This window comes from Silene latifolia, chromosome 9, assembly GCF_048544455.1.
Source record: "Silene latifolia isolate original U9 population chromosome 9, ASM4854445v1, whole genome shotgun sequence".
NCBI lineage: Eukaryota > Viridiplantae > Streptophyta > Magnoliopsida > Caryophyllales > Caryophyllaceae > Silene > Silene latifolia.
The window spans coordinates 10151297-10165965 of record NC_133534.1 but is presented as its reverse complement, the minus strand read 5'-3'; the positions used below and the strand labels follow the sequence as shown (position 1 = coordinate 10165965).

Sequence of the window (14669 nt, the reverse complement as noted above, 5' to 3'; positions counted from 1 at the left end):
AGGACGGAAAACTCTGGTCTCCTTACATTGTGACTCAAAAGCAGCTATTAGTGTTGCTAAGAATAGTGTCTATAATGCAAAGAAACGACATATTTGAATCAGGCACGCTGCAGTTAAACAACTCATTGATAATGGAGTGATCGTCTTGGACTATGTGAAGTCCGAAAGTAATCTAGCAGATCCTCTTACTAAGGGGTTGACTAGGAGACTTGTCGTTGAAACGTCGAGGGGAATGGGACTTAAGTCCTTAAGTCAAGAGTGACTAGGCCTAAGGTTTCTATTCCTATGGCGTTATATGATTCATAGCCTTAAATGGCGGTGCTTTTGAGATGCACTTGATGAATCATGCACAAGGTTGGACTTATGTCCTTAATGGCTCACTCAAGAAGTGCTATTGAGAAACACTTGAACCACCTACGTAGGTGTGATGATCATAAAGACTATGAGAAGTCTTGTGAACACATCTATAAGACCGAGGTAAACACATGGCTATAAAGAGCGCGTTGCACTAGAAATCGCGGAACGATCATATTTTGAAGGTGTGATATGTGTTGTGGGGGTATCAACCGAAGCTCAATTAGGAATTTAAATCGCAAGATATCCTCTCGCTGTAAGTAAGTTGTTTCCTCATTTCACTAAAGTGTCAATTCAAATCGAAAGATATTGATACCTAAGTATCCAATCCTTCCTTTACCCATAATTCTTTCTTCTTTGTCTCTGGCGCCCCTAGTGGCGGATTGTTGGAAATAGGGGCTCCTTGAGCCATGTTGGTTTTTTCCAATTGTCCCATATTGGTAGAATAGTGTTGGTTTTTGGGGTTTAAATATCCAACTCTTGCTTGCCATATCATTAGTGGGTAAAGGGAGCCTTTTGTAGAGGCTTTGCGAGGTGCTTAATTCAGCTCGCACACGCGCGCGCGCCGTGCCCGTGTCCGAGCACAGATCCGGATTCGGGATTTGGCAATCGCCTGCGGCGGGCTGTGCCTATCTTTTTGAGTTGGAGTTGTGAGCGTTTCTTTCTCCATTTCTAGCCTTGACTGCGTGATTATAGGGACGGTTTTGGCTCTTTAACTCCTGTCGTTTTTCCTATATAAGCAACACTTCTCTTCACTTCAGAAACATAACAACAACCATCTATTCTCTATTCTCTCCTTCTCTCTTATAATATTTTTGGGTAAAGATTTCAGTCGTTCCAATGCTTGGGCGTGCCTGAGTACAGTAGTGTAAAGCCTTGTGGAACTACCGGTCATTTGCTGATCGCCACCACGGTCGTACGGAAAAATATTTTCAAGGCAGTGGCTCTCATACGTCACTAGGTTATCTCTGATCTTTTTTCATTGTTACTGCAATTTCCGTCTTACAGCAGGTGGCGGATTTGGGCATGGTTGATTGAGGCGGGGACTGTGGGAAGTGAGGGCGGAGAAAATTAGAGTTTGGGAGGATTGGCAAGTGGTGGTGGTGAGGTGTGAAGGTCGTGGTGGTGAACTGGGATTTGAAGGTAGGTTAGAGAAGACGTTAATGGAGCGGGATTTGAAGGTGGTTAGTAATGGTGATGGTGATGGTGGGGGGTAAGGTGTGAGGATGGAGTGAACTAATTTAGAATGTAATGAAAAGAGGTAATCACTGAGGGGATGATAATTTTTTGTTGTAAAAGACGGAGTACAAGAACTTTTTGTGCCTAAAATATAGTGAAAAACCACGTCAGTGCCACTTCTGTACACGTGGCCGCCAAGTCAATCTTTACCTCTTATAACAGGTCAAAAATTGAGTGATTCTATTTTAAGAAGAAGGTACTCAAAGTTGAGTTTATTTTAAGTTAAAATGTAGTTTGTAGTATTGCGAAAAGACCACCCATAGTTCGGAGTATTTATATTAAATAACCCTAAATTCTTTGTAACTTTGACACTAGAAACGCAAATTGAAAGGAAATAGAAAAATGAAGGGAGAATAGTTTTACAATGAGAAAAAATGGTACTCTCGCTAATATATACTTCTACGAGAGTACATTCTTTTAACAACGTATATAATGGCCAATTATAATTTTAATTAAAAATATTTTTTGTTAGTTAAGCTTAATCATACAAGTTGTTCGCATAAACTAGATAACTGTAGGAATTGCTAAACTACTACGACCCGAGGCTATCATCAACACCTCCTCAAAGCTTAAAAATTTTACATCACAAAGAAATTCCAACGACCAACATCAATAAATAATGCTCACCATTCCTGAAATAACACCCGCTTTTGAATACGATTCAAAAAAAAAAAAATCCACTTCGCAAAAGGGGAGAAGCTTGAAAATTTTCATACATACATCAAAAATCCAGTATAAAAAAGTGGATAAAAGTTCACCTTGCCAATATTTATCTACAAGAATCACCTACTTTTGTTTTTTTTTTCATCTACAAAACTATGAGAACATATAAGAGCTGAAGAAAAGCTCTGCATAAAAGAGCAAGTTCAAAATGCCCACTCCAACAAGAATGCATCAATAACAAATTCGTCATCTTCTTCGTCATTGTTTATCATTTTTCACCTCAACGTGCATCTAATATCTACCAGAAGGTGGTGGGGCCGGTGGAAGCCGTGCAGGCGTTGTGCGGCGGCTGCTCGAGCTGGAGCCAGACCCACCGACATCGCCATTCTGTGAAGGATCACTGTTTCGCCTGCTGTGGGTCCTTGAAAAATCAGTCGGCCCATTTGCTGCAGCATCAAATGCAGTTCTCCAATCATCCCCCGAGCCCCCGGTTCTAGGGCTGCTTTCTGCTCCATAAAAAAAAGTGTGTTTTCAGAGACTAGGTGGTGGTTTGGTTGGTCACGAAATAACAGAAGAATTCTATTTCATGGCAATGACAAATTTGGTTGGTTTACACGAATGACATGGCCTGCAACTTCCTAAAAATGGAATTCAAAATCCACCAAAATGACGGAAGTAACTTACAAGGATGAATCCAGTTCCTATATCTATATGCAACCAAACAACTTTTTCGAATTCACATGAAATACAAGATCAAAGAAAACGGTCGAGGGACTATTTTAGAGCTTTGAAAGATAAGGTCCTGACCATAATAAACAATAAGACAGGTCTTATCCTAGACAATCCCATGGTCAGCTCCGGGATTGCCTAATTCGGTTCGGATTATGTATTATACAAATGAATATGGTTTGTTTGTTCCTACCTCCTATCTGACTAACAAATAGAGTTGGTATAAACTAATTGTAAGTCCCGTTCAAAGCACAAATAGAGTTGGTACAAACTACTTCTTAGTCCCATTCAAAGCTGGATAAGATGTTATGTTAAAACTGAATCCTCAAGCGAAAAATGAAAATAGAACACTAGGTAGACATCATTAACCATAATTACCTGCACCAATGTTGCCATCAGACAAGCCTGAAGCTGCAGCTGCTCGGTTATCATGGACACTTAGTTGCCTCACAAGTTTTGATAGAATAGTGGACTGCTTTGTGTAGCGATCTCTTCTACGTTTCACGTTCTGGTCTTCTTGAAGGAGTTCCTCAATCTTTGCTGAGCTCTGGGAACTGCAGAGTGTTAAATATGAAATATCAAAATAAAACCAAAAATTAACCGTTACACTGAATAGAAGCTGTCAGTCAATGGCTGGCATCAATACAGACAAGCTAAAAGACTGCAACCAACTTCTTTATTAAAACAAAGAGGAGCTAAAAGACTTGATGTAAATGAGGGAGCTAGAGAATTAAAAATAGGCTAATATGAAGAACTAAATATTCGTAAATAAATTTGCAATGCCTTGCTAATCAGAAGAGCCTGACAGCATGAAGCACCCACTAACTCATTTTCTAGGCTTCAACTAGTTTCCCACTCAGACAGGAGCAATACCATAAAAATATTAAAACAATCCTACCAGCCACATCAACGGAAGGCAGCCAGTTTAAGTCCTTGGTTTAGCCCGCATAAGTATACAATTTCTGGAGGACACTAGATAAACTTAAAAAGGGTCATGTATATCAACATTTATGTTTACCAAGCTATCTCCCATTCTTTTAAGTGTCAAAGTACTACTTTGTGATGCTTGTAGTTGCATGGATGATTAGACCAAGTGAATGATTGACATTAAAAAAAAAAAAAGAAGAAAAAAAAAAGAAAATGCACCAACCTAACAGAGCTGTAAAGTTGATTAAGCATGTCTTCCTTCGCCTTCTCAACTTGGCAAAGCACAACTGCCTGATCACAAAAAGTTGCAAGAGAAGTCAGAAAAAAATTCATGCAATGGTGAAAGAGCAAAATAACAAAATAAAAGTTACTACTGACTTTTGGCACATTTGCAGCAAGGCTATTTAAGACCGCTTCAACATATCCACGCACTTCTTGAGACATCCAGCGAAGCTCCTCCTCTGGATCTGCAGGCCTCCTGGCCATTGTATCCTGGAATGTCGTGGAATTAGCCAAAATATGCAGATTCATGTCTAAGATATGGACTAAAAACATAACGCCATAACGGAGTAAAAATCATAATAAATTTGTGTTTAAAGTTTTAAACTCTAGATACTTATATAGCCATTTTATGACTATCCTTGTGACTCTGAAAGATCTATTCAATCCTAATTTCCCTATTGCTTGTAGAAGTTAAAAATGTCTTGGGCAGTCTCTCCATTGAACTCCTTTTTTTATATTTTGCCATCATGGAAGTATCAAGCGGAAAGTTAAGAACAAGATGGTCGCAGATAAACACCAATAGTGGTCAGATATAAGCACCTTTTATCTTTGTAAATAGGCAGTAAGATATAAGGACTCACTGTGTACAGCAAAAATAAACTGAACAAGCTATATGGTTACATAGGTGCATCATTCCTTCCAGGCCCTTCTATACACCCCACTCCAAAGAAAAAGAAAAGTGAGAGAGAATTGTGAACAAAACAACTTACAAGAGACCCATCAGAAAAACTTTGACGCATTGAAACTCCAGGTTCACCTAGACCTTGGCCAGCTTTCAGTGTTGCAATTTTTGTCAATTTATTTAACCACTCAACCTTGTCTGCCATACTCTCAGCTTTCAACAGAACAGCACTGTGAGCTGCATATCAGGAGATCAAATCAGTCAAATCAGTACAGAAAATATCAAAGGAGCAAACTACACAATGGTCCATGTAATACTTGGTCAAACCTTTGAGAACGCTCTTGTATGGTACTTTGGATGTCATTTTCAACACGAGGCTGGGACCTTTATCAGGCCCATTTGACTTTTTGTCCTTTGAACTTTTAGGAGGGGCATCCTCCTCATCACTAATTTCTTCAATCACACAATCCTGTGAAATCATACAGAAATAATTTGGTGAGTGGAGAAGCTGTGGCACTACAAAAGCACAACAATGATACAAACCAATGATCATGTATAACTAATAGCTTTTATAATCTATGCGACATACCTCCAAAGTGATGACACCACGAAAATGTTTTTCTTCCTGTTTCTTGGTGTACCCAAGCTGCAAGAGAAGCACGCAAAGTTTGAGATAGGTGAAATTAGACAGTAAATATTGTTAAATATTCAAAAGACAGTCAATTAGCAAGAATATTCCAAAAGTAAATATCTCTCCATATTAGAGTAACAGATAAGCCACTACTAACCTTTCCAGTCTTTTCATTTAGAACAAACCATCGCCTGCTCCAACTATTAGTTTTTGCACTCTTCTTTAACAAGAATCCTGCAATTTTAAAAAGGGAGAAAATCTTTTGATGGGCGTTCCGCCTCTCCACGAAGTAGATAATGATACTTTAACAAGTTACCACACGGCAAAGCTAGGTAACAGCTTAAAGCAACTCAACGTTGAGTAACTAACTAGAAAAAACAAAGCTAATGAGGTTGTATAATAACGTGATTTAAGGAGTTTAGGTTACTACACTACCGGTTTTAAATCCGTTTATGTTCCTATCCGTTCTTAACTTAGATACCAAATAGAAAGAATCTTGAAAAATAAACTTTTAGTAAGAGAAATTTATAACCGACCAGCAGTTAACTCTCCATCGGGCCCAGCTACCTTGACACTAGGTCCTTCTTGTCCGTCTTTGTCTTTCTCTTTTTCTTTATCCGACTGTCCAGGCTTATCCTTCATTGACTTTAGGCTCCCGCTACTTTGTTGGCCGCTTGTCTGTGGACTTGTTGCCTGTAAAAATAAAAATTATTCTTTAGAAACTGTAATGTGAAATGGCACATCTAGAATGACATCGGAGTTATTATTACGATGAAATCATAAATAAAACAGAAACAAATAATACTCTACCCTATTCAATATTGATTGCTCTGCATCTACAGCTTTCTTAGAAGAGGACCGATTCTTCAATTCATCTTCACGTCGCTGTCTCTCCATCCTGGCAGTTCATCAGAACCATCGAAGATTTTGTCACCATAAATTATAAGTACAACTAATATTTTCTACACAAATAAATATCTTCAAACGAAACTATAAACCACAAACATACCGTCTCTGCACCAAACGTATGAAGTGTTGTGGTGGAACAAACGCCCGCTCCATATCTACCAAATCAACTACCATTTGCTTTGCTTTAGTTTTAAATACATCAAGTGCACCAGTAGCTAATGCAACAACCTGTTTTAATTTTTTACATGTCAGATTCAGAATTCTGGGTATTCAAGTTTATCCCTTTACTTCTAATGCAGATTCCAATTTCTAATCAAAGACATAAGAAGCATGAAAATTCTAAACTAGTAACCACTTAATGATGAAGATATGTTTACCTCCCTCTTAAAAGGTGGGTATCTTCCAAGGCCAGGTGTTGCGTTTGCAGCTTGAGACACTATATCAACCAGTACATGGTGCACCTATTATAAGAAGTTTTGAAGACAGCGTTAATTAAATGGAAAACGTATAAGATTGAGAATCCAGAGTTCCAGACATCCAACATTTAAAAACCAAAGGTACTTATAAGTAATGATCACCTCATCAACACAAAGCTTTGAGGGTTCTTTTGCCATCTCGAGGACAATTTTAATCAAGGATCTTAAACCTTTTTCCGGAGATATAAGGTATGGCTGGTAACCATCTGCTTCTAGAACAATCTGAAGCACCCAGAAAGAGAAATAGACCACAAATAAGTTGCAACTAAAAACGAACAATTGAAGGACTTGAGGAAGTGAAAACAACAGAAAAAAAAGGTAAAGAAAGTAAGAAAGACAAAGTACCCTTTTGACATTGTTGATATCGAAGTGTCTATCCAAGGGAAGCTGCTTTATTCTATTGGGAAAATTTCCTTCAAAACTGGCGACGATTTTGTACCCATTACCCTAAAATAAAAACATACTCTCAGTAAAGCAGTCAATGAGACAATGATCGCCATTAAGGTGAAAAATGCTAGTATTTGCATATCATATGCCAACATAAGTGAGATCGCATATAGAAGACCAATTAAAGAGTCGCATTAAATCGCAGAAAAAACGTTACACTAGCAACTTGAAGATATCCATTACCTCACCACCAGTGATATGTCTCAAAAATTTCTCCTCAAATTCACGACAAAGCTCTAAGGCTAGGGCTCTTGTACCTTCAATACTGGAAACCATGGACTCACCAAGTTTTACTAATTCATCCTGAATGATTTGGGATTTTCCATGAAGCCTGCAAAAAAAAGAAACGATCAAAAAAACATGTGAAAAATCTGACACGCAAAATGAAGTTTCTATGATATCCTAAAACAGTTGAGCTGTTGCACTCCTATCAATCCGAAGTCTAAACTTCACACCACGAGTCTACTCCCTGACAGCACAATCATATGTCTTCATTTATTAAATACAACAAAACCTAGTCCCAACTTCAAAAATGATTTGAGTTGGGATAATATGAATCATCATGTGCTATTTAAAGTAAAATGCATCATCAATTAACTACTCCCGCTATTTCACTCAATTAGCTCCATTTGTTTTATGCGAGGCGGGAAGTATTTTTTTATATAAAAATCAATATATAGCATCAAACTCACTTTTTCGAAACTAAATCACAGTTTTAGAGCCCATTAAAGATAATAAATAGTACTGTACAATACATTAAAGCTGCTAATGTAATTTTGTCACTTGTTATTGACTTTTTAAAGCCGCTTAACCAATGTAAATACATTAACAGTATGGTATTTAGCTGACAAAATTAACAGTTTTTTCCTAAGCATATGAATTTTTCGCAATGGGAAATGAAAGTACCCAGAAAGGAGATTGGGGAGCCTGACTGTCATCCGATTGCGTATTTGTGCAGCCAGCGTTTCAACTAAAGCTATTCTACCAAGTTTGTTTTGAGGGGCGCTAGTTAAAATGGACTTGAGACTCTCGCTTTCAGCTCTCCACGCAGCTTCTAGGGAGTTCTCAGATCCAGCACTTCCAGATTGAGCAGTGGCTATTGCAACAGACTGACCTATTAAAGCAACCCATGGAATGTCAGCTGCACTTCTAGGCCCTTGCCCCATCAGCAAAGCCTGGACTGCAGCAAGTGCTTTAGATTCTGTAGCAGCTTGGTCTATTTTGCTGATAACACCAATTGTTCTGGTTCCTACCCATAAAAAGAAGAAAAAAAAACACTTAAGACACTCATGGTAGACTGCGAAGAACAACGAGCAAGTAAATCAGACATATGACCTGCATAGTGCTCCGGATATAAAATTAAACACACAGTACATAGCATTTTCTAACATTACCTTCCGCATCATGCTCCTTAGCAAGTCTGAGAGCTTTTGATGAAGAAACTTCTGGTGCCTGAGCAGCAGGAATTATCACCAACAAAATAGCATCGTTGCGTGCCACATACTCATTTATCTACAATAAGAAAAATTATATATTATTAATAGTCAGACTTTACAGCGCCTAAATATTACAAGCATGTAGTGAAGAGCGTGCCACATCCTTTAAAAATATAAAACTCACCACGGATTCATCTATGATACGCTGATCTAACCCAGGCAGATCAACTAATTTCAACGCTGGAGCTGAACACAGAAAACACAGAAATGATCAAAACGCGGAAAGATAAAGTGATGTATACTGTTTGTTATGCACCAACCATCTATGGTATCCAATCTGATTTTAAAGCAAATAATAAACGAATGACACACACAAAATAGTACAAGATCAAATTCTTTGCGCCCAACAACATGTTGAAAAAACAACTTTTCGAAACTGGGAAACTTTATGCTGGAAAGTGGAAACAGCAAAGATCAATACCCTCAGGCACAAGTTAACTCTAAGATGTCACATATAAAGTAAAAATATTATAAGAGGAGCATGGGCAAAGCCTTGGTGTACAGTACACATATTGTACTGGCCAAAAGAAGACCATAGCACCAACCTGTACTAGTGCAAAGCTTCAAGTATATCTCGTCACGACTCTTTCCAGATAAAACCTTGCTGAGTCGATCCTGTAATGAATGTCTTAAAGCACCTATTATCAAGCATAAAGAAAAAAAAGGGTCAATGATAAATTGATACGATAAAGTTCACAGAAATCAAAAGGCAGACATTTCTTTACACCACCAACTTAAATCCTAAAAACCAAAAAAAAAAACATAGATTGATAAGAGTTATAGCCTTACTTGCAGAAACCTGCTGGGTTTTGTTGTCAATTTGAAGCACAATGGATTTGCTACTTAAAGAGCTATCTCTGTTCAAATCAATGCTTATTGGAGCCCGTGTTGCTCCGTTTTCACCCGTTGGCTGTTCGTCCGTAGGAGAGAAGTAAATTATTCAAAGTTCAAGAAAGAGCAACAACCGCTGCACGATAGTGGAAAAATAATGCGCTTTCTTTAAGACCTTACCAAAACAGGATGCCCAATCAGACTGTTAAGTACTGCCGATTTACCTGCACCCTGTATAATTACACCCAAAGAGATATCAAATTAATTGAGCAGCAAAATGGTTAACTGTCGATCCTAAGAATGCGTATTACACCCAAAGAGATATCAAATTAATTGAGCACCAAAACGGTGAACTGTTGATCCTAAGAATGTGTATTATATCTTAACTGTTATGTAAGACCAACACAAACCACGACATAAATACAAGGGATACCAAAGTAGTATAACCAAAGCACAATAGGCTAAATCAAACGATATCTCATCAGAATTGTACTCTGTTAAGTTAACATCGTATACTATAGATAACCAATAGAGACATCTCAAATGTTTTTTTTAAATGTAGGAATCTAGAGCGAGTCGCTCCAAATATAATTGATCCATAACTAGGCAAAGAATATCATAACATTCTTGAACAACCTTGAAGCTATTCAGCTATTCATTTAGAATAGGACTATTGAACTAATAGTCAAGTTGTTCACAACAGAGCATGCAGCAACAAACTCGAGAGACATATTAGTAAATAGGACGTCACAAAGTATTATCTAACATAATAAATAGGAAAAGTCAAGTTTCGATTGATATAGATAAGCGTGGTTGCTCTTTCATGAACGGGTTTTACTCAATCATGGACATTTTTCCATATTTTTTCCATTCATTAACCTTTTCATAAAAACGGAACACTAAGAATCCTCTCGTTTTTCTTTTCTCCTTTCATACTTAATAATCAAATTGATCATAAATTCTCCAATGAAGAATCTTAATCCACTCATCAAATAAGTCAATATTCGATTTTGTTGAACAAATTACATGAATTATTGCGTCTATTATCAATTAAGTTGTTTTTCAATTAGGGTTTTTCCCCCCAATTCTGGTGTTTTTCAATCATGAGTGGTTGAGAGATAGGTCGTGGCGAGGGGACGATAGTTGCAGGGGACAGACACGGGTCGTGCAGTGATGGTTGACGGTGGTGGGTCAATCATGGTGGTCGCGCATGGATCGGGTTTGTGGGCTGGTGGCGGCAGGGGTGGTTAGGGACTTGGGGATGGAGGGAGGAAGTTGAAATTGAATGTGTGTGTTGAAGTGAGAAGGGTAAATTGGTCATTTACGTCCATGAAAAAGTAAAACCCGTCCATGAATGAGCACCACCCTAGATAAGAATACAAATGAACCAGATACCCTCACAAGCGAATATGTATACACTTTGTAACCAGCAAAGCAACATACCATTCCAGTTACTCAAGGTAGGCAAAATAAAAGCTAAGATAAGCTTAAAGGCTAATTATGGCACCAGAAAAGTAGTTTTACATAGGCAGATACACCGAACAAAAGAGTATTTGACTCATCAAGGTAGAATACGCCACAGCGACAGCCACATCTGACACATGAACGTAATAGTGTCATACAAAAATTAATACGCTTGAACTGATTTGCATTTTTCTGGGGTTTGAGCTACCGCGGTAAACCAAGTCCCCATTACACCGGTCCTTAAACACAAGTTGAACTGTCCAGTGTTGGCTGGCTTTTCAGAATTTATACACATATGCCCTGCCCCACTACAATTCATCTCCATTCAAAATCATCAGCAACTTAGGCAAAGTTCACTAAGGGAACGTTAGAAAAAAAAAAGTAACAAACTCAGAGAGTCATAGTCAATGTGCCACTTCTTAAATAGGTGGAATTCCGAGGAAGTCCGTATGATGAAGGCACTGCATAATCCTAAATGACAGGGGAAGCTAGACTCAAGGAAGTCCGTATGAGGAGCAATGGGCCCCATAAACAATAATAAAAATCAGCCACTTGCACTTTCACGGTGCCAAGTCAATACGGCTATGCCTCTGAAAAAGAAGACTTGCAAATTTAGTAAGCTAGAAGCCATCAGCTCAATTACAAATGGAAATAGTCGACATGGCATTGTTTGATTTTCCTCACTTATATCATCATGTATCGATATGACAAATCTAAGACACAGTCGAAAACAATGTCCCCATTTCACCAGCCCTCTTATATACTTCATCCTAATGTCAACCATCCCAAATGCTTAAAAGTTCAACTGTCAAATGTTGCTGGCTTTTCAGTAATCTAAACTCGTTCAACTTTTTAGTCTTTATCTTCGTTATTACGACATTTCCTACCTTAATTCTGAAACGGCCAGGCAGGTGCATCATTCATACTTGCTACACCAGAAATATTTTACAAGTCCCAATGAGAAAAACTAGATAACATGTTGTTGTGCCTTTTATTAGAACTTATTCATTTTTTAAATATTCGGACAGACAATATGATCAAGGCACTGCATAATCCTAAATGACAGGGGAATAGTCATTTTCCAGAAAACAGAGAAAGAAATCCCATCAGCAAAATTCAGAAATCACACACTGCTATTCTGAAGCTATATGTTACTCAGGCTTGTTTAAAAGTATCGGGCTCGGCTATTTGGTTGAAACATCTGCGTATTTTGGCTTAAAATGAGGTGTCAAAGGGCCATACGCGTGTCTAGTGACGAGTGTCGAACACGGGGTATGAAAGTGAATAAGAAGAGTCAGAATAGAGTAACATAGTTCTTAAGAAACATCGTCAACATCTCGCATCCTATTATCACTTATCGTCCCCAAAATGATTGTTCACAACTAATACCATTAACTTCCACTTGTAGCTAGCTAATTCGTTCACTCAAACATAACGTTGTTATAAGCTCGACAATGATATTCACAAAGTTTTCCACTCGTTGTCGGGGTTCAAAGTATCTAACAAATCATAAATCAATTCTAGTTACAGAATCACTGGAGCTACGAGCTAGTGTTGGCGCTAACATAATAATCACACATTACAATGCAACTGCAAGAACAATGTGAACAAAAGCACGAACCACACGCATCGATTCAAACATACTAATCTCATCAAAAACCAAAGTCCCCACCATAAAACAACAATGACACTAACGGTTTCGACATTTAATCGATATGAAAGCCGAAAAGGCAGCGATAATCAGGCAGATCTACATCCGATTACAGCAGTAAAAAAGTTTAAAGTAAAAGTAAGAGAAAGTAGAAAGGTTACGTACGACATTGCCGAGAGCAACAGCGTTAAGAAAAGTAGAGTTACGGCGAGAAGAAGAAACGGAAGTATCGTCAACATCATCATCAGCGAGTACAGCAGAAGCTTGTCGCATCGCATCGGAAAGTTGCGATAATTCTTCGATCGCCTCCATTAATGGCGGATTGTTGGAACCTTTTTTCGAATTGAATCGAATCGGCGAAAGCGAAGGGCGGTCGAGGAAGGATCGACGGTGGCAGAGGGGAGATCGGCAAAAATGGAGGAGAGAGAAAACCCTAAATTGGAAACAAAATTGGGATTTTGATTTTCAAAGAGGGAAAGAGGAAGGGGATCTGTTCTTGTAAATGAGGCTAAGGTAAGGTTTGAGAAGTTTTCAAAAAGTGTGGAACTTCCCTTTGAACTTTTGAAAGCCAAATTTATTGGTTTAAAAATAAAAAATGTTTTCACAATTTAACATAGGAAAAAAAAACATACAACTAGTCTTATCATTTAGTTTTTTTTTTTAAAGTATAAATTATTTTTCACTAATTTCAAACTTTGACTATAATGAATGATGTCATACGCTAAAATCTAATTGTTTGACATTACCCGTCTTATACATGGAGTATCTAATGAAGTTATGTATGAAGTATTCATCCTAATAACGTTAATATATGAAAAATCCCAAACTAAAAATATAACTACTTTATTCTCTACCTAGCTATCGGCCGCCATGACCCTCCTCGTTAGGGCTAAGCAAAACCGGTTATCCGTTCTGGTTTTGCAAACCGATTCGATAACCGGTTTTAAAATTTGGCTTTTTCCCTAAACTGAATCCGCTCCGGATTAATCCGGTTAACCGGTTTTTTTTGAATTTAAAAACCGGATCCGAAAAACGGTTTATCCACTCCGGTTTTGATAATCGGCTTCAAGAAAGATGCACAATCAAATGCATAGAAACTAGAAAAAATGGGTTATCGGTTTAAAAAGCGGTTTAAAAATCGGTCTCCGGTTTTGAATTTACGTTAATTTTGACTTTTTAGTTTCTTAAAAAGAAACCGGTTTAAAAACAGGTCCCCGGTTTTGAATTTTCTGCAACCAAACCCGCTCCGTTTTATAGTAAAAAATCTGGTTCGGTTACCGCACCAGAAAAAAAAAAAATAAATATTCGGACTCCATAATTCGGTTTCGGTTTAAAAATACGGTTCAGACTTTTTTGCTCAGTCCTACTCCTCGCTCTTGCCCTCCACCATCATCGGTGGTGGGATCTCATTATTCTGGTTCGTTTGTTTGTTTTTCCCCAAATCTGTCTGTCTTGACCTTGAGGATGACGTTCTCATACCCTCGCCATCTGATAGGCTATCGCACACCTATGCAAAGATAATATTTATATCCTAGCAAAACAAATGAATGTAGTACGTATGGGTCGAACCGTAGAGAGACGGAAGTTGTTAATTAGTTGCTATGGATTGGACTTTTATCTCGGTAGGTTAACGGTTGATTGATTGGTTTGGTTTGACGTGATGATAAAACAATAATAAAGAAAATGTCTAGGGAGGTCGAGTCACACATGCTAATTATGTAAATGCTCATGTCAAGTTAGGAAGTTGATTTTACGATAAATGTTTAGGCTTAAAGACACACACCTTACGATATTAGTGTCAACCATAAACCGGGTCCTAGAGAAACTCTCGTCCATGACTAGGTCGTCCTACTACACATGCTTAGTCTAATTCAATTCTGTGCCTCTTGACTTTTAGAATGAATGAACAAACTTAATTAATGAATAAGGCCTTTAAACATAGATTAAA

The 14669-nt window shown here is 38.0% G+C and overlaps 1 protein-coding gene across 1 annotated transcript; it reads right to left on the bottom strand.

The window, feature by feature from the left end:
• Positions 1-2260: 2260 nt before the first annotated feature.
• Positions 2261-13326, bottom strand: LOC141599073 (dynamin-2A-like). The gene is made up of 22 exons (XM_074418966.1): positions 12887-13326; positions 9787-9837; positions 9565-9685; positions 9321-9413; positions 8900-8961; positions 8674-8791; positions 8186-8528; positions 7463-7610; positions 7178-7279; positions 6935-7054; positions 6734-6817; positions 6457-6584; positions 6258-6345; positions 5984-6140; positions 5605-5681; positions 5406-5462; positions 5144-5285; positions 4905-5053; positions 4291-4404; positions 4136-4203; positions 3364-3539; positions 2261-2762 (listed from the first exon to the last, which is right to left on the bottom strand). Exons 1-22 carry the CDS (start codon positions 13031-13033, stop codon positions 2548-2550), a joined length of 2760 nt encoding a protein of 919 aa, XP_074275067.1. The 5' UTR covers positions 13034-13326; the 3' UTR covers positions 2261-2547.
• Between the last annotated feature and the right edge of the window lie 1343 nt (positions 13327-14669).

Bases quoted from the DNA above. Each gene is read 5' to 3' on its own strand.
- LOC141599073 (XM_074418966.1), bottom strand. From the start codon at position 13,033: ATGGAGGCGATCGAAGAATTATCGCAACTTTCCGATGCGATGCGACAA. The intron at 8,792-8,899 runs GTGAGTTTTATA...TTCTTATTGTAG, and splicing joins GTATCATAGATGAATCCGTG to ATAAATGAGTATGTGGCACG. The intron at 7,280-7,462 runs GTAATGGATATC...TTTTTATTTTAG, and splicing joins GACATATCACTGGTGGTGAG to GGTAATGGGTACAAAATCGT.